Here is a 19679-nt window from a genome sequence, read left to right as displayed (position 1 = left end):
AAATTGTGTATGCTTGAAAAATATATATATTTTTTATAAACTCTAATAATCTGTCTATATTTTGGCTCCAGTGTGGCGGCATCAATTAGTAATCAATTTATAAAATCCAATAAATAGCTGTACGGATTAAAATTTTGCATACAATTCGTAGCAAAAACTAAGGAAAACGTTGAAAATCTTTATGATTTTAAATTGATTTTATAATTATATCTGTATTTTGAATGTTAAGATGTTATTGTATAGGAATAATTTGAAATCATGTTCAATGTCATGTAATGTCATGTCTTAATAAAACAATGTATACTAGTAGGTATCTAGAAAATACAGTTCTAGGCCTAAATAAATGTGACACAAACTTAGGAACAACTGATATAATAGTTTTGTACTTGTACTATTAATATATTTGTGTATTTAGTAATGTATTTGAGATACTTAGCAATCAGAATCGTTCGATAATTAAAACTTTGCCATTGTAATTAATAATACAGGAAAACAAATACATTTTAGTTGGATTTTTATTAGATGATTGTAGATATTAAAATTATTTATTGTACGCCCCAAAATGGCGACGGTAGTACCAATTTCAGCTCCTGCCAAGAAAAGTATGTGGCACTGTACATTACAACAAAAAAGAACAAAAATTAAAAATGTCCTCGACATATTTGCGTCAAAACATGTACGAAGCAAACTGAATTTTTATACTTTGAAAATATAATTGACCAGTTCAAGATCTTGTATCTCTGGGGCAAATTCAAGTTTTTAAAGAAACAAACAGGTAGAGGAATAAACAGAAACAAAAATTTATTTATACGAACGAGTTAATTTTTTTTGTAATTTTAACTTTTTCCAAATTCATATGCTAAGAGATAATACCGTCTAAAATCCATAGTTTGTCTCTTCTTAAATTAAAAAACTGTGATTACGTAAATCAACTTCATAATGATTCGAATGATTATAATTGGTCAGATTCGAATTATTTCCTGTTTTTCCTTGCTATTGTTGTATGTTATTTATCAACAACTTACCCGACCAACTTCATTAGTTTAGTGGTAATTAAAATACGCAATTTATATGTTACAATCAGGGATATGTACGATTTTATACTTTTTATACCACCATTGATGCTTTCCTTAAATATAATATTTTTGTGTACGCTCCAGTAAAAAGAATTCTCCTTGGCTTGATTTTCAGACAGGCATTCCTAGTATAACTAATTTACCAAGTGAAACTAACAAAATAAGATTCAGTGTCTAACAATTGAGAAAATTCACTAATTAGTTATTTATTCTCACGGCCTTTTGTATACTATTGTTTTTATATAAAAATCATTACATACAAGGGACTTCTGTTTGAGACCTGTAGTACTTGGGGAAAAGAGTGAACATATTTGTACGTCAGTTTTGTTGAAGATCTTTTACCAGTATCCTACTTCCTTTTGAGCAGCATTGGCCTGGTGGCTTTACCGTGCGACTCTCATCCCTTAGATTCGTAGGTTCGATCCCCCGGCTGTGCACCAATGGAGTTTCTTTCAATGTGCGCATTTAATATTCGTTCGTACATCGTGAGAAAAGTCGACAGCGTGACAGGAGTCTGATCACCTACTTGCCTATTAGATTGACAAATTATCATCACAGAATCACAGATAGAAATCTGAGGCCCAGACCTAAAATGGATGTAGCGCCACTGATTTATTTTTTATCCTACTTCCTTAACAGTCGAGAATAGTTTAGCCAGTCCTCATACTAAAAGCTTCATTTCGTTAAATACGAGTTGTTCATACTTTGGGAATTGTTGACATTGTTAAAAACAAAATATTAAATACCTCTTAGTATAAATGTGGAATTACACCATCACGGTATCGATAGAAGCCATTTTTTTTTCAATTAACTAAAATTGTATTATTTTAGAAGCTCAATTTAGCTGTCTCACTTTTGGTTGATGCTTTATTGTTTCATACTATTTTCAGATTTGGTGACGACGGAGAGCTAATGGTGGGTAGTCCATCATCAGGAGTGGCTACTCAGCGCACAACTCTGCCGCCAATGTGGTCCACCGTTCTACCTACAAGGGCAGCTAGGTATGTTTTATAGAAAAACATTAGTCTGGTGATGAATCTCAAGTCTGTACCATGAGTTTGACAAAGTGTTAGCTTGCGTAATATACCTCTCATTTAATCCTTTAATGTTAAAAAGATCCTATTGATTTTATTATTAGTAAATGCCTTATTCTCAGTTCATTCAACCCAAAAAGGGTGTATTTTTATTAGTATAACCAGAATATCTCAAAATATTTCACCGAAACCAGATTACAACCTTTATGGGTTCGTTGTCTTCACAAGTAAAATGTATATTTTATACACGATACCAGGGATTTCTCAATATGTTCTACTGTTGACTGGTCATGCTTAAGATGAATAATATCGCATAGCGCCGTAGAAAGCTAAGAAGTGGAGACAAGTAAGGCCGTAACCAAAAAAGCGTTGTGGCGCCATAGTTTAGTAATTATGACTTTAAATCAACGTAACTATCTAAATGTGTGTTGTAAGGGTTAAAATTAAATTGTCACAGATAACATAATGCATTAACCATTGTGAAACTATAGAACTTAACAATAGTTGTGATCCGCAACTTCCGTATTATCAAGGGCAAAATATCTGATAGTAACAGTTTCAAAATGTATATTGCATGATATTCATTAGTTACTTGAATTGCGGTTATATATTTAGTGCTTAATCTAATTAAACTTTAACATACATATGATATTTGACATACATGATTGACGACATAAATTTCTACGCATTTCGTTTTATTAAAAAATACTAGTCTAAATACAAATATCGTCATGACTGTTCTTTAGAAATTATGGTTAACCTAATATTATTCTTTTTCAAATTTGTCACAGTATTTCTTTTATTTATTTACACCGTTAAAAATTACAGCATGTTTTCAAGTCCTATTTAAAAATGTTTTCTTAACTTTAAAACATATAAAGTATTTATTGATTGTAACTAGAAATACATGTCATTTATGGATTAAAAAAATATCCTTTCTACGATTTATCACAGAAAAAATAACCTAGAACCATTATATAATAATTAAATTATATTATCTATATTCAACATAAATTATTCTATTTGCCAACCGATTTCCTTATACTATAATTAAAGTTTTTTATCACACGGCTAACTTACGTTATTCAATATATTTATAATTGCACCTATAATAAAAAAGTATTATTTCATAGTATTTTTTCTCATAGCAACAATTAGTCAAATATTCGCTTTAAATTTATTGCCATATGCTATGCTATATGCTTGTTTTGGGGCACGGCAGTGCGCCCGCAGAAAATCAAGCAAAAAAGCAGTTCTGGTCATTTTTGACCCCCGATAACTTCGATAAAATTAGAAGCCACTAAACAATCTAATTTATTATAACATACTGTTTAAAACTATACTTTTAACCCAAAAAACTTTATTAAAGAAAAAACACAACAAGAATCATTTTGATAATACTAACGTCAAATCTGATTTTTATTTTTAATTTTCTTATCTAACCTCCTTTTACTGTTATTCATAAAAATAGGTTGTTAAGTCAACTAGTTGAAAGAATGTAACCAGATTTGAAGCTTTTTACATTAAACATGCCGCGGCCCAAGGACTATATGGGTCCTTTAACCGTGGAAGATACAAACATCTGAACCTTAACTTAAATAGAATGAGAATCTACAAAAGAAGACTATGAACTATAATTTAATTAAGGCTCTGAAGCAGTGGATAGTGAACTAACCAGATACTCAAAAACACACTTATGAAAGCTTTACAAGTTTTTGTGCATCTACCAGAGTACAGTTTCAGCGTAAATGGACCACAAAAGTCTACGCCGCTGGTCAAAAATGGGCGTGACGGACTGACTCTGCACTGTGGTAAATTACCCATTAACGGAGTCATAGGTCGTTCAATTTGGGTAAAACAAGGTTTACATAATCTTAAAATCTTTTTTACCAAGTTTTTTGCTCGGAGAATCCAATATTTTTTATGGACAACATTTAATGTGAGCGAATTTCTACCATGTAGTGTTCTCAAATGAGCATCAATTACAATCAACTTTGCTAAGTTACATTTGTGATGTAAGATTATAGGAGACTTCATATCAGGCGGTATTTGAGCATTTACAAGACGTCCACCGACTCTAATAATTTTCTCATTGTCTAGGATCGGATTTAAAGGTAAAAGTTTACTATTTTTTGGGATAGGTTTGCTCTGTGATAAGAATCCTATTTCACTTTCAAAGTAAACAGACTGTGACATTCGAATGCAAGTTTTTAATGCATTTTTAATTTCATCAGTAGTGAGATATGTCAGTTTTATGTTATCGTTTCTTTTGAGAACCTTATCTTTACATAGCCGCAAAAATCGAAAGCAATAGGCTGTCACACGTATAAGTCTAAGTAGATTTGAGTATCTATTGAGGTACATAGTACATTCATTGGGTTCAGAGGTGCATAAATAACTAACTTTTGCTCTCGGTTTTGCTTCGAGTGTGGTTGTAGGTATAGTGAAATTAGGGTAACAAATCTCAACAGACTCGCGAAGAAAGGCTGGACCTTCCCACCATAGTTGTGACTGCATCAGCTCGCCAGGACTGATACCGCGTGAGGCGCAGTCCGCGGGGTTATCCGCAGACTTAATATGATGCCATTGACTATTATTAGTAACATTCAAGATTTCGGTAGTGCGATTACCAACGAATGGCTTCCAAGTATTTGGAGTTTTACGCAACCAAGCCAAAACTATTGTGCAATCTGTCCAAGCAAATACACAATTATCATCAATATTTAGACTAGATTTGACATATAGTATCAATTTAGACAATAGGACTGCTCCACAAAGTTCAAGACGTGGCAATGAGATCTGTTTAACAGGAGTGACTTTTGTTTTGGCTGCGACCAGACTTACTTTTATCTCATTGTCCGTGATGACTCTGATGTAAATAACCGCAGCGTAGGCGGCGCAAGAGGCGTCACAATAACCGTGCAATTCAATTTTTACATTATTTGCAATCCCTAACCAACGTGGAAGCTGAATGGTTTGCATGTGTTCAAAATTAGTCAGGTAATTCTGCCATTCAGTTTTCAGGTCTTCAGGAAGTTCAGAGTCCCAGTCCAGGCCGGCTAGCCACAACTTCTGCATAAACATTTTTAACATAACTAAGCAAGGTGCTAGCCAACCCAGAGGGTCAAACGTTTTTGCTATCGCAGATAGCACACTTCGTTTTGTAACAACATCGTTGTCATGAGGTAAATTAACTACCAGTTCAAATATATCACTTTGTGGTTTCCAGGCTATGCCCAGAGCTTTCACCCAATCATCCATTTTAATATTCACTGAACTTTTTAATGCCTTTTTCGAATCGGGAATTTCATTTAAAACAGTTTCACTATTAGACGACCACTTATGTAGAAGAAAACCGCCACGTTTAAACAGTTCAGTTAAGCGACGTTGAAGCCGTTGAGTGTCTTCTTCTGTAGATGAGCCCGTCATCAAATCGTCCATATAGAGATCAGTTTTTAGAAGCTCAGCTTCAGGAAACTCTTCACGTTCGTCTTCTGCAAGTTGATGAAGTGTCCTTATGGCAAGATATGGAGCACATGAACTGCCATATGTGACGGTAAGTAACCGATATTCTCTAATCGGATCTTCCGATGACTCGCGCCACAAGATTCTCTGGTAATCAGTGTCTTGCTTTGAGATAAGTATCTGTCGGTACATTTGTTGTATATCAGCTACTATGCAGTACTTATGTTGTCTCCACCGTGTTACTAATTCTCGTATATCTTGTTGCAGCGGTGGGCCGATGAGTAGCTCATCGTTAAGTGAGTTTCCGTCTACAGGTTTAGCGCTTCCGTCAAAAACTACGCGCAACTTTGTAGTGAGGCTCGAGGCACGCAGAATAGCATGATGTGGTAGGTGATAAGCTTTATTCTTCTTTTCTGTTTCAGGGACGACCTCCATGTGACCGAGTGACTCATATTGCCTCATGAACGTGCAGTATTCTTCGTAAAACTCGGGTCTTCGCTTAAACTTATTCTCCATCTGAAGTAAGCGCTTCAAAGCAAGTTGTCTGGAGTTGCCTAAATTTGGAGCGTCTTCGTCCTTGAAGGGTAGTCTAACCTCATATCGACCGTCAGTGTTTCGAGTGTGAGTTTTCTTAAAATGCTCTTCACACTGCATTTCAGGTTTTGACAGAGGCTTCACGTTTAATGAATATTCATTGATCTCCCAAAACTGACGTCGCAACTGATCCACTTCGAATTGTGTGCATAACAACTACATTGTGTGACTGATGGCCAGATTGCGCAACTTCGCCGCTTACTAGCCATCCCAATCTTGAGTTCAAAGCGACCAGAGACTCATTGCGTTTTATTATTCCGTCAAGAATAATATGTGCATAAACAAAAGATAGATCCTGGCTTGTGAAAGTGTGGATCCGCAAGATCCGAAATCTCAGAAGAAGGCCAGGTATCTGATGGGAGTTCTTGTGATGGTAATCTCGAATTTATTCGTCTAAGGACGTACGCCTTAGCTGTGATCATGTGTGATGGATTTCTAATAGCATGAAAGTTCAACGTAACTTGTGACTTGGTTGTCAGCGGTATAGATGCTATGCCAGTAATTTTTCCGCTGATTGAAGTGCGCTCGAGATTAAGCAGTTGAGCTGCCGCTTCAGTAACAAAGTTTGATTGCGAGCACGGATCAATCAGTGCTCTCAAGACTATAGTGTCGCCGTTCCTCGACTTAACTGCAATTCGTGCAGTTGCCAATATTACTTCTTCACTGTCGTTGTCAACCTCAGCTTTATAAGTGACGGTTGATGTGGTTTGGCTTGTTTCAGGTGTACTGGATGTTGCATCGCTTTCTGGCACTGATGTGGTCTTGTTAGGGTTTGTGAAGTGCAGCAGAGTGTGATGTCGTCGACATTTTCTTCAATTAGTGCTCTGCCAACACGCATTAACGGAGAGACCCTTTACAAGGCAATTAAAACAAATGCCATTCTTCTTAATAAAATCGTGACGTTGAGGAACATCTAATGCGGCGAATTCTTTACAATGACAAATATAATGGTTTTGTGAGCAATAAGTGCATTCGCTGTTTACTTCTGTGACAAATGATTTCATATTTGTGGGTTTTTGGGTTGTATAATTGTTAACTAAGTCCTTTTTCTGCGGTTGGTCTTTTTTGTGAGTAACTTTTACCATCTCCATAGAACGAAAACGATTTTCTAAAATAATGATAAAATGGTAAAGTACGATGATTGCATCCCATGTGGAGGTATCCACGCCGAGATTATCAAGAGAATTCAAACATTCCTTCGTAGTATCTAAAATTTCCTTTAAGCTTTTAAAACATTCCGTGATCATCTTCTTTTGATTTAAAAGGCGGCTAATTATTGTAGTGACAATCATACGTTTGTTATTGTATCTACTCTCAAGTGTGCTCCAAGCCTTATCGTAATTAGCCTCCGTGAGTGCAAAATGTTTTAGAAGTTGTTCGGCCTCTCCCGATAAACTAGTTTTTAAATAATGATGTTTTTCAATTGTTGTTAGATGCACGTTGTCATGTACGAGAGCCTTAAACAAATCTTTAAAACTTGTCCAGTCGTTATAATTACCGGCGAACTTTGGAATCGATAAAGGAGGTAATTTAGCTCTAATCGGGGTGGTCTCGCCATCATTTGTTCTTAACAAACTCTGCGTAGATTGACCTTGACTTTTCGAAAATTCCAACAAATAATCCTTTAAAAATCCCTTAAATTCTAGGTATATGTCTTCAGTTGTCTCGTATAGACTTTCGGTATTGAATTGTAATTGCTCTAGTTCAGTTTTCGTAACAGTTGATTTAATCATATCATATTGTGTTTGATACTTAGACCAATAACTTTCTAGTGTTTCTATGCGTGTTTGTATATAGCCAAGTGTGTATCTTGATTTAGATGTCTTTTTGGTATTGCTTTGTAATTTAAAAATACGTTCCGATAACGTTTTTTGTGATTCACATAGTTGAGCCATTGTTTATGAATAAGCAGTTTCAAATAACCAAAGTTTTAATCACAAACGTTCACGTAACGAAATTGTATTAGTCCAAATCAATTACGCACTGTTTAAATTTCTAAGTTTAAATGTCTATTCTTACCAACTCGCAGTAATAAGTACTTAGCCTTTTACACAGTTGTTTTTTGCACTTATTACACTTTTAATCCGGTTCAAGAAGGACCAAACATGTTTAAAACTATACTTTTAACCCAAAAAACTTTATTAAAGAAAAAACACAACAAGAATCATTTTGATAATACTAACGTCAAATCTGATTTTTATTTTTAATTTTCTTATCTAACCTCCTTTTACTGTTATTCATAAAAATAGGTTGTTAAGTCAACTAGTTGAAAGAATGTAACCAGATTTGAAGCTTTTTACATTAAACACATACATTACTTGGGTAGGTATTTAAATTGTGTTTCCATGCGATGGCCATGTCAATGTATTTATTTTAAACATAACAGATTTGTAATATTGATATGGTACTATTTGATTTTGTTAGATTAGGTAATTACGTAAATGACTTATGTAGGAATTGAATAAGTTAACAGACTTGACAATTTTTTACGGTAGAAGAACGGCATTGCGAGATTATTACCTATTATTACAAGTTAGGTTTTTGATGGTATTACTTTTACTTCATCATAGACGTCTGCCTATAATGATTAGGACACTCAAATGGGAAAGACTGAAAACAATTGAAATTTGAATTTTATTATCTAGTCCAATCCGCGCCGTGGTTGTTATGACCAATTAAAATCAAGCGAAAGGCGACGAGGTTTCGTTGCTTGTATTAAATTTATTTCTATTCCAGTGTTTACATTCATGGATGATATAGCGATTTCATTTATCAATTAATATTATCAAACATTATCAGTGTCTAAATGTACAAAGCATACTAAAACATAGCAAGCTCGTCTTGGTCAGGGTCAGGCCTTTTCCTTACTCTAAAATCTTGGCCTCGACGAATAAGATTAGCACGTTATTTATAATCTCTCTTCCTGTTTAATTATTGCAATCTTTTAGTAGCCACCTAGAGACGATTGCTGAAAAGCTGTGGAAACATCAATTAATGTGAATAGGCCGCATTTATTCTATATCCAGTCCAGAAAGATGACGAAATGAATAAGCTTAATGCATTATTCAGAGTAATATTTACATCTCCTGACTTATGTGACATTTCTCATGATCGTAGTAAAAAAACAATAGTTAGCGTCGTTAAGTATAAAGGAATATAGGCTGTTATTTTCCTCACAACATATTTCGAGAAGTTTAGAATTTGTTATACAAATGATTAATGTTGCTGTGTGTTAAAGATTAAACTTACCTTGTCCGTACTTTAAACAAGTGGCTACAGAAACAATTCAATGGTAATTTGATTATATAACTCTCAAGGCATAGGAGCGTGTCAAGAAGCGGACATGCAAGAAGTTGGGATCCGTCTTTTAGATTGGCCAGCTCGAAGTCCTGACTCAATCCAATTGAGCATGTTCTAAAGGAAAGAGTAAGATCAGAGCAACCTGCTCTACCAAACATCAAGGAGCGGAAAAGAGTTATTTCAGAAAAGTAACGTAACTCTCAAAACATTATCGTGGAAAGCATGTTCAGATTCAAGCTGTGATTTTGGCAAAAGAAGTTCACACTTGTACAGGCAGTCAGTACAGGTGTTATTGATTGACCTTGTAAATCGGTTTCAAAGAATTAACAAAAATAAATAAATTGAATTCACTTCAAGCGTTTCAATTTTTGATTTTAATTTCCTTATGTGCCCGTTTACCTTTACAAAAATAGAGTTTATGTCTCAGTCTTCACCAAAATTCTTCTTTGTATTGCATAAAGGTTATTGTGAACTCTAATGGCAAAATCGTGTTTCTAAAGTTTATCCTTCTAGTTATACGTCAAAGTAGGTAATAAAAAGGATATAGTCTCTCAAGGATTTATTTTAGGGGATATTTCACTTAGAATAACTATTAGATAATAATAACATTATTTTTAAGTCGTGTAATCTGTGGTTGTTTTTATCCTGTATGTGATGTAATAGATAATTTAAAAAAATACTGTGGCACTACAGCTATAAATTGGTCATGGTCTCAGGATAAATACGTTTTTTCAATCATTTTGAATTTATAGACAAGTAAGTGATCAGCCTTCTGTGTCTGACACATATCATCGATTTTGGGGTTTGAGACATGCCGGTTTCCTCACGAGGTTTGCCTTCGCTGTAGGAACAACTGTTAATTGCGCACATAGAAAGAAAATGCCATTGGTGCACGTGATTCGAACACACGACCTCAGTTGATAATGATACCGATTGATATAATTGATATTCCGATAAATAAATAATTGTTTCGTTTCAGACCTACACCAGTAAGCTGGGCGATGGCTGGCCAAGACACGATGACGAGACTTCCGACGACAGAAGAGCCATACTCCACCGCAATCACCTTCATTGACCAGATTGGGATTAAAATCATCAAGACAACAGAACTTGTTACTGACATCTTAAAGAATACCGTTCGAGCTGTCGTCGGTTGACGTGTACTAAACAGCAACTGTTTGTTAGCATATTAGATTATAGAGATTTCGTTTTGTTCCGCCATTTAAAACATTGTTATTAGCCTTATTTATTAGTTAAGAGTCCAATTAGACAGATGTATACAATAAGGTGTAAATCGTTATAAAATTTAGAGGATTTTTGTTATGTAATAATACAAATTATTTAAAAACAACTTTATCTAGAGAGCATTTGAATTCAAAAGAAGGGTATCCTATTATAAAACAAAAACATACAAACTCATTTTTGAGGTTATCTTCATTATACAATTTAAATAATTTTCGAGAGGTTTATGGGAGAAAATAGGATTTCATAATAAAGGTAAGGTGAAAATATCTTTATTATCGACTTCGACTTCGTAGTCGTTTCGTGAGATTTTTAGTAATTAAGACTATGCATATGTGCAAATTGACTACAATTAAATGGATTTACGGTCATGACAATGTTATACATAAATGCAATGTTAAAATAGGTTAGATATTAAATTATTTATATATATATTATTCGTACAAATTAAGAAATGTTATTCATAAAAAATATTAATAAAAAAAATTGTGTTTAATATTTAAGCAATGTTAGGATAAGTTAAGTAGCTACAGTGAGAATTAAAGTTTCATAAATTTCTAGTGTCTTTTATTATCAGTACATAGAAACCATTATTTTACCAATATTGATGATTTTCTAGCCTAAATTATATTCATTATAAATATCATTATGTCCATATTTCATTAAGGTACCATTATTTATAGCGTCTAAGTCGTACATATTAAATTTGTGTTTTTAGTAAACCCCTTAGCCTTTATACCAAGCCCAGACTATCAAGCGAACTAACGATTAAGCCTCTATACCAACGATTTCTCTGTTTTATAATTACACTTGTTGTATTACAGGTAGGTAACAGAGAACTCAACCTGAACGAATAATAAAGCGCCTTATAAAATTTGCGAGCAATACTATGTAGTCGTGTAAGAGTGTTTTTTTAAATACTGGAAACCACAACTCTGACCTTATATCCAGGCAGTAATATCTTCAATTAGGGAGACCAAAATCCATGGAAGCTATCCATGCAACCGAAAATAATTAACCTTGACCACACTTTTAAAAAGGTACGCTGTTTCTACAGCGCTCACTTAGGTACATACTACTACGTAATAGCTTTTAGGGGTTAAACCCTGTCGAGCATCAGAAATGTGATATATACCAGACACCGCTAATGTGTAAATAATAAAGATACCTAACGAATATGTCTGCATCTCGCCGAAATCGCGATTTATGGGACTTCATACATCAGCCGTTTCTTGGAAATTGTAATTTATAATTTTATACTTTGCGTCATAACGCTTAGATCAACCTTGATTAAGTGAAGTGTTTAACTGTTCTAGTTTTAAACTTGAATTCGTACTTGATATTATTTTTTTCCGAGAAATTAGGATTCCGCTCTCCCTTATATTGGTTACAAAAATTCTGAACGGGCGTTCTAATTACTTTTCTATAAACTACCTACGATTTCGTATAGATCAATTGCAAATCAATATTACACATTGATTTCTGATTAAAATATTTTTTGTTTGCTTACTGTACATAACAGTGTTCCGATAAGGAAGTATATAGTTACTTCCTGTACTAATTATACGAATGCGTTTTTTGGTGGAACCGGATTAAACTTGTTATAAATATGCTCTAAAAGAATTAATTTTTGTTAAAAAACTATCCAAATAGTCACAACAATTTCGAAGCACGCAGAGAAAGAGATTTGGAGCAGATACACTATATGATATAGGTAATATTGTGGGAAAAATGATTCTGTGTTGACCAAACCGAAACAATTATTGGTTCCACGTGATCGAACCTATGACAATATTATTTATTGTTTAGCAACTAATCCACCAAAAAAACGAAGAAATGATTGAAGTCATATAAACCATAAATTTTCCTTGTACAATTTTGTCTCTGTAAGCTTATGATTGTTAACTGTTATTTGGGAATTCCAGTTTCGCGGATTTTCCGGTTAACTGACACATTACATTAGAATCCGTATCAAACAAAAGAAAAGGTTTCGATGACGAATTACATATTATTCAGTAAGATATATTTGAGTAAATATGTGATAGTTGTACTCAGTTTCAAGTTGTTATAATTGAAGGGTCAATCGAAATCTTTAAGGTCATACTTATGATTTCTATCAAAGTTAACCTTGGCCTTGTCACTAACTGGCTGATAAAAATGTTAAAATATAGCATTTTTAGAGTAAATTGGAAATAAAGATTTTTGCTTCATCAAAGTATTTATATCAGGCAATAAAACAAATAAGGCTATAACAACATTTAATATCTATAAATCACATAAGAATTTTTGAGCTTAACATAACGAGATTGTTCCCTTTAAACTTATATATAAATGCCACATAGTCAAGCAATTACCATCAGCACATTAAATATCAATCATAAGTAATCTCAATACATATTTTAGAATTGTGGCAAGATTATTGGACAACAGCTTCAGTAATATTATTCTTAGTAACTAATGCTACTAGACTTCCACTCTCAGGCCGGTTTTCTCCTTTTAACCATTTATCAAACAGCTCGGCAACAAAGGTTAATGGTGTCCATGTACTGAAATCAGCTTTGGGCATCCATTTTCTATTCATTTCTGTATCTAATGTTATTGGCAGAATAGCAACAGCTAAAGAGTTCTCTGGTAAACCGGAATCCTTAGCACCTAGGGATTTAGTGAGTTGATGCACAGCGGCTTTAGCAAGGCCATAACCAATCATACCAGGAGTAGCTTCCAGAGCTGCTTTAGCACCAGTTAAAGCTAATAAACCACCAGGAGACAGGTATTTCGAAGCCAGAGTTGCGGCTATAGTCGAACTCCATACAGATTGTCTCCACATTAAATCCGCTTGTTTACTCAAGTCCTTAGCAGCATTGCCGCCGGCCCAGCCACCCGCGACACAAATCACAGCATTCACTTTCTGACCTTGTAGTGCAGCGCCCAATTCGTTAACTACGTGTTCCTCTTGCTGTAACCAGGAACCGTCCTTGGGCACAGTTATATTTACGTCTGCCTTGTCATTTGGGTTAAGATCAACGTTCGCAACCCAGAAGTTTGCATTTTTAAAGTGGTTTATACATGCAGAGCCTAAAGCGCCACGACCACCGTAAACTACGATTCTCCCACTTGCCATTGTCACGTCTAAGTTTCGCGGCGACTTTTCTTCAACTAACAAGTATGAAGTAGGAGTAGCTATGGCTTGTGGAGTGAGAATGCTACCGAACTCCGAAGCTAAGTGAAATGATCGATTAGTTAGGTAGGGAGTACCGTGCGATTCGGTTAAATGTTAACCTCGACAATCTCTTCACCATTCACCAGTCCCGAGACAGAGACAACATAGTTACTGTTTAATTTTACAATATGATTTCAGTTTCATCTTAGTTTCCTTTTTAAAAAAATATTTAGTTGGAAAATAAATATTGAAATTTATACACTCTAGAATAAATAATAAATTGATACAGAAAATTAATAAACTGATATTTGAAATTTGATAATACTACGACACAGATTACGATATCATCTGTCAATTATCATAGTAATTTAATCTGTCTCTTCATATTTGATTGTGTTTTACTTGCTTATTTATTTTATTTTTATTGTGTAATGATAACGCTTATTTATTTCAGCTTTTAAATATAATGAATAAATTTTATGACTATTAATTAAAAAATTTTATTATTTGTTGCCAACATAAAAACTTTTATGAGTCTATGGTTGCAATCTAGTTTTTGTCTAAAGGTCTCGTTACCAGGCTATATACTTATTTAAAAAAAAAAGTTTTTGTCTTTGCGTTGCTTTAGTTTTAAATTTTTCCCTCCATATAAATAATGTAAGTATGACACTTTTAACTAAAAACAAAGATTGAAATGAAAGGTTATTTTAAGAGGGAAGAGATATAATAAACAAATAAACATAAATTTTGTCCTATCAATCATAATAGTAATATACATTATAAAACAATTATATTATCTTACATAATTTACATTACATTTACATTCATAAACAATTTGCTGTAATATTTTTAACAAGTTTATTTAAAATAAGTAATATTATACCGAAAATTATAAAATTAAAAATAATCTTAGTACAGAAAAACATCTATGCGTTTATGTTTTGTTTACAGAAAAAAGAGAGAATGGCTATATTACAGCATTTAAAGTTGTTGTTATGGGTCCAGGAACTCCATTTCCAGTTACATCCAGGGAATAAAATACCGAAATCATCACATTTACTACTGTGCTTACTGTTTTAGTGCCCAAATAAAGATTATTCAATATTTCTGCGCGTTTATGGTGGGGTTGGTGATTGATGTCGAAAATAAAACCAAGTATCACTGAACCAATGGATGAAAGGACCTAAAAAAAATAATAAAATAAATAAAAAAGAAACAAAAAACAAATAATATGGTGCGAAAATTTACATCTCTATCTTACGATGTAGTTAAACTTATACTAATATTTTTTAAATAATCATGCTCAGATAGCGCAGGGTCGAGGCCAAAATTCATTTTGATGACGTCACAGAAAATAACGCCTGTCATCAGACCCACAGATATTTGATTAAGCCAGTTTGTGATCTTCTTATGGCTATCAGCGTTCAGTGACGATGTTATGAGGGCCAGGATCCCTGCGCTTACCTGTGACAATAAAAACTTCTTATTAAAACAACAGTATGTCAACGAACGTTATAACCATATTATATAGATTAAAACTAAATTCTTCGTTAAATCGTCGAGTTTGCTATTTTCAAATATCCATTATTCAAATATTTTAAACGTTCCAAAACTAATGGGTTGTTGGAATATTCTATTCCAAAAGCGGATATCACGATATTAATAACAGATATGACGAAAATAAATATAACAATGATGTCATTGAGAATGACAGCTGATGGCTGGTCCAGGTGATCATTCAAATCCAATCCTCCGATTAAAACAAATAGCAATCCGACCACAAGCTAAAACAATAATTACATATTGGGAGAATGATAATATAACAACACCTCATTTTATACAATAATTTAGGGGCCTTTGGGGTTGAGATTCAGAAACGAATGAATAGAACTATGTCAAATACGGGAGTCAGACTTAGCTAAATAAAAATTTAAAAAGCCCTTTCCCTCCTTATTCATAACTCAGCCTGAATTTGACAGAGATGTAAATGAGTGGGTACTTGCTTTTTTCTTGGAAAACTTTATACTGAAAGCGTTACTATTCCCACTGGCATAAATTCCGAATACAAAAAAAAGGATCGCAAGGATCACGGAAAACCTAATCTGAATTCGGGATCAGGAAACCTAATGAGGAAACCGTACGCATGTTGCCAGCCTAAATGTCTATGAATAAGGAAGGTCTAAAGCCCGCACGAAGATGTATCTAATCAAATTTGACCGTGAAGTCTGTATAACCCACATACATATTATAAATGATAAGTAATGCATAGTAAATACACGCAAGATCTAATTTACTATTTTGAAATAAGTATTAAATTTATTGTATTGTTTTATTGAAATAAATTACTGCATGATAACTATTGTTAATAACACGCATCGCTAAATTCAATAAATTCTTTACATCCGCCGTTTTTGTTTGATCGATTGTTCCGTGCCAATCTTTTTTTTATTTACGTTCTTGACTAATTGTACAAAAATTAGATAACTTTAGAAATCCTGTTATTGTTTAAAGGAAGAATACTAGAATAAGAATAAAAAAATATAAAGAGATTCAGAAGGGTCAATACAGCTCCCACAATAACATACATAGGTACAACCCATGTTACAATCTATTACAATACAATAATTGTGTCGAGTTGGCGTTGAAAGCTGACCACCAACTTTCCTTCAAAAGTATCAATGAAATGTGTCTTGCCCTGTTGAGTATTTACCTACAGTACTTTACAATTCATCAAACTGCAAATACATGGCAAGAGATGAATCGAAAGAAGAAATCAAAATGTTTATTGCCGTGATGATAAATGCTGTCGCTGTAGTGAGATAGTTAATATTATTAGCTGAAGTTCTGTAGCGAGGCTTGTGGAAGCAGCAGTCGTGCAGCAGGTTCAAAGATAGCAGTACCAGCCCCATCAGCACCTGATTTTTTTAACTCAACAATATATGCGATTTAAAAGCATGTAGCAGGCGTGAAATAACTGCCATTTGGGTATAACTGTTATTTTGACATTTTCCTGCATCCGTTGCCTTGATGATGCTGCCAATCACGGCTGGCTAATAAATTTCCAGTCTCGAAGACTGTTCGCCTCAGGGAGGGTGTTCCATGCTTTCCTTTAAAATTGAAGGAGCAAAGTACGACCTCTAGGAGAATCAAGCAAGGCAAGATTTATCAAACCTAAATAATTCAATAAATTTATTTAAATGTATAAACGGTTTACCACGTTTTCGATTTTTGATGATGAGATTTGATTTGCCCTTAATTTACTTCGTATAAATCAGTGATTCCCAAAGTGGTCTATATCGACCCCTAGGGGACTATGACAACCTGCAAGGGGTCTACGTCAGCGAGGGGGGTCCATGGAATGAAAATGGGGGTTACAAAATTGACGCCAAATGTTGATAATTTATTATTAAAGCATCAGGTACATCCTTCTCACTAAAAATATTGACTTATTGCTTATGTTATTTTATTTATGGTTTATTTAATGCTACGTATATTTTACATAGCAGATACAAAATTTTATTTTGAATAGTTTTAATTTAAATTCAATTAATAAATGTATAAATTAACATGTGTTTTCAACACTAAACTTCACTACAGTTAGAAATTTACAGAAAATCAATATCAGGTAAGTAGGGGGTCTACCCAACACGGAAAAACATGGCAAGGGGTCTACGACACAAAAAAGTTTGGGGAACTCTGATATAAATTGTAAGGCAATAAAAAAGTATGTCTTAAAAACATAAACTTTTCTACATCACCTTAGAACGTGCTTTCAAAACTGTTACCAAAAATCAAGAATATATGCGCGCGAGTTGAATTTAAATATGAACCAATTCTTTTCTTCGGCGGTTCCAAATGTATGGCTAAATATGTCTTACCTGTAAAATAATAGATATCGTGATGAGGGTGATGAGCAGCGTGTAGAACTCATGCTTGCTGCCAACTTGGAGAATATATTTCAGCTGCGATGCATTCGATGTCAACAAAGCTATGTCCAGCAAGCCTTGTGCAACGGTCTTCTTTGTCGCGTAACGGTTAGCATCTAATCCTTTAATCTGTAAAAAATATCAACATTTAAAATAGTTCTTCAAAAAAATTGCCTGTGAAACATTCGTTAGTAGACCGTACATTACTAATGTAGAGCTAATGTAGAAATGAATACCTATGGGAAATTTTTAATACAGGTTTATAGACTCAAAAAGTTTACAATTTTAAATGTATTCAAATATTCACGAATATAACGCATTTTATTAAATAAACAATAGATTTCTGGCACAACAATTATGAAGTTTTAATTTCTAAAGAATGGAACCGTGTGAATAGAATTTAAATTGAGGTGCATAAGCTAAGAAACATTGTTTAAGTTTTCTCAGCAATCATCATAATAAATATCCATATTCTTAGTATCGATAGGATTTTATAAGTTAACAGACTACAAAAAGTTTTCGAATACGAGATAGTAGAGAAATATCTGAGTTATTTTTTTCGACATTAACCACTAACAAAATGTTTTTGTTGGAATGGACTAGAAAATACACACTTCCGTAGAAGACCCCTCCTGAATCGACATCTGCTCAAAATTTACTTCATTCGACGCCATCGTCTTTTTCGCGCCCTCACTTTTTCCAGATTTTTCCTCGGACATCTTAACAACTTTTAATCGTGTTAACCGAAGTACGTGTAAAATTAAACTGCATTGATATAAACATAATATTTTAGCATAAATTTCGGTTTCCTGTGTAACGAGGCCAGTAAAAATCCGGACACACGCACGAAACTAATTACACTGTGGATTATACGGAGTACAAATATTGTATAATTGCAAGGAATCATTAACAAAACAGTTTCTATCTTAACTAATCGATTTTAAAGGTCATACTGAATATTCGTAATTTTCGATCATTTATCGACTTACCCAACCCTTAAGCGTTCTTAATATATCCTATAATTAACACTATTGTTTAATTTGGTATCTCAATTCTGGTTTGCTTCTTGTATATGCTATGCAGCTTAGATATTTATAAATAAAAAGAACAGCATTTAAAACTGTTTTTTATGCTTATTATACTTGCCTTTGTATTCCAAAATTAAAAATATTTCTTCTGTGACTGAGACCTTAAACATATTTTTAATTATATACCTAATTAAATGTGAACTCTTACCCCATTTAATCCCATAGGTATTATAGCAGCCATGATCCAATGAGTAGTTTACTTCACTTTCATGACACGCTTTTGTTTAAATGTAAAATAAAAAACGATAAAGAGCCTCGCACTATAGCCTTCGGTCGATTCGGTATCTAGACAACCGCTTTAACAACACAAAATTTTAACAGCCTTACTACTGCTACTGCTATTAAATTGTCTAAAATGAGATATAAAAAAATCTTATCATTAAATGTGTAAATAAATTAGAAAATTTTATGCGAAGTATGTAGTTTTTCACGAATGGCTTAAATTCGACTCCATTATTATTATAATATTGACGTAAATATATTATAAATACTCGGTTTTGTTTTAGCTTAAACTTTAACCAATTACTGAGTAAGTAAAGTAATCATACAATTAAAAAGACAACAATCAATATTAACTGTGTGTAAGTGACTTTATTTAACTTAAACTCTTCTTCAAGAAAGGTCTCAGTAACTTAAATATTATGGTTATGCTAGATACATATTAGTTTTAAACTTTCTCTAAATACAATTATCCTGTTTAAAATTATTGGTTATTTAGAAAGTTATGTGTATTTTGTAGGGTGAATGAAAATCGAATAAACAGTACAGATTAAGAAAAATAAATTTAATTACAA

The 19679-nt window shown here is 33.4% G+C and overlaps 3 protein-coding genes across 5 annotated transcripts in view; 1 reads left to right on the top strand and 2 right to left on the bottom strand.

Annotated features, from left to right (window-relative positions):
- Positions 1-11267, top strand: part of LOC125049643 — a 33371-nt gene extending 22104 nt beyond the window's left edge. The window contains exons 4-5 of the mRNA XM_047649041.1: positions 1967-2077; positions 10449-11267. Coding sequence (XP_047504997.1) covers positions 1967-2077; positions 10449-10626 — 289 coding nt within the window. The 3' untranslated portion in view covers positions 10627-11267. The remainder of the gene's footprint in view (positions 1-1966; positions 2078-10448) is intronic.
- Positions 11268-13066: 1799 nt separating this feature from the next.
- LOC125051354 (dihydropteridine reductase) lies at positions 13067-14155 on the bottom strand. Its single transcript, XM_047651611.1, has one exon. It carries the CDS (start codon positions 13830-13832, stop codon positions 13128-13130), a length of 705 nt encoding a protein of 234 aa, XP_047507567.1. The 5' UTR covers positions 13833-14155; the 3' UTR covers positions 13067-13127.
- Positions 14156-14714: 559 nt separating this feature from the next.
- Positions 14715-19408, bottom strand: LOC125053045 (ninjurin-2). Of its 3 annotated transcripts, XM_047654241.1 has the most exons (4): positions 19034-19408; positions 17750-17926; positions 15383-15655; positions 14715-15054 (listed from the first exon to the last, which is right to left on the bottom strand). In XM_047654241.1, exons 1-3 carry the CDS (start codon positions 19064-19066, stop codon positions 15422-15424), a joined length of 444 nt encoding a protein of 147 aa, XP_047510197.1. In that variant the 5' UTR covers positions 19067-19408; the 3' UTR covers positions 14715-15054; positions 15383-15421. The 3 variants fall into 3 exon arrangements, with proteins under 3 accessions (XP_047510197.1, XP_047510187.1, XP_047510180.1); XM_047654231.1 differs by lacking the exon at positions 15383-15655 and having other exon boundaries at positions 19034-19167; XM_047654224.1 differs by lacking the exons at positions 15383-15655; positions 19034-19408 and adding an exon at positions 18412-18638.
- Between the last annotated feature and the right edge of the window lie 271 nt (positions 19409-19679).

Source organism: Pieris napi, chromosome 1 (genome assembly GCF_905475465.1).
Source record: "Pieris napi chromosome 1, ilPieNapi1.2, whole genome shotgun sequence".
Taxonomy (NCBI): Eukaryota; Metazoa; Arthropoda; class Insecta; order Lepidoptera; family Pieridae; genus Pieris; species Pieris napi.
The sequence above is the reverse complement of the archived record's forward strand: the minus strand, read 5'-3'. Positions and strand labels throughout refer to the sequence as shown.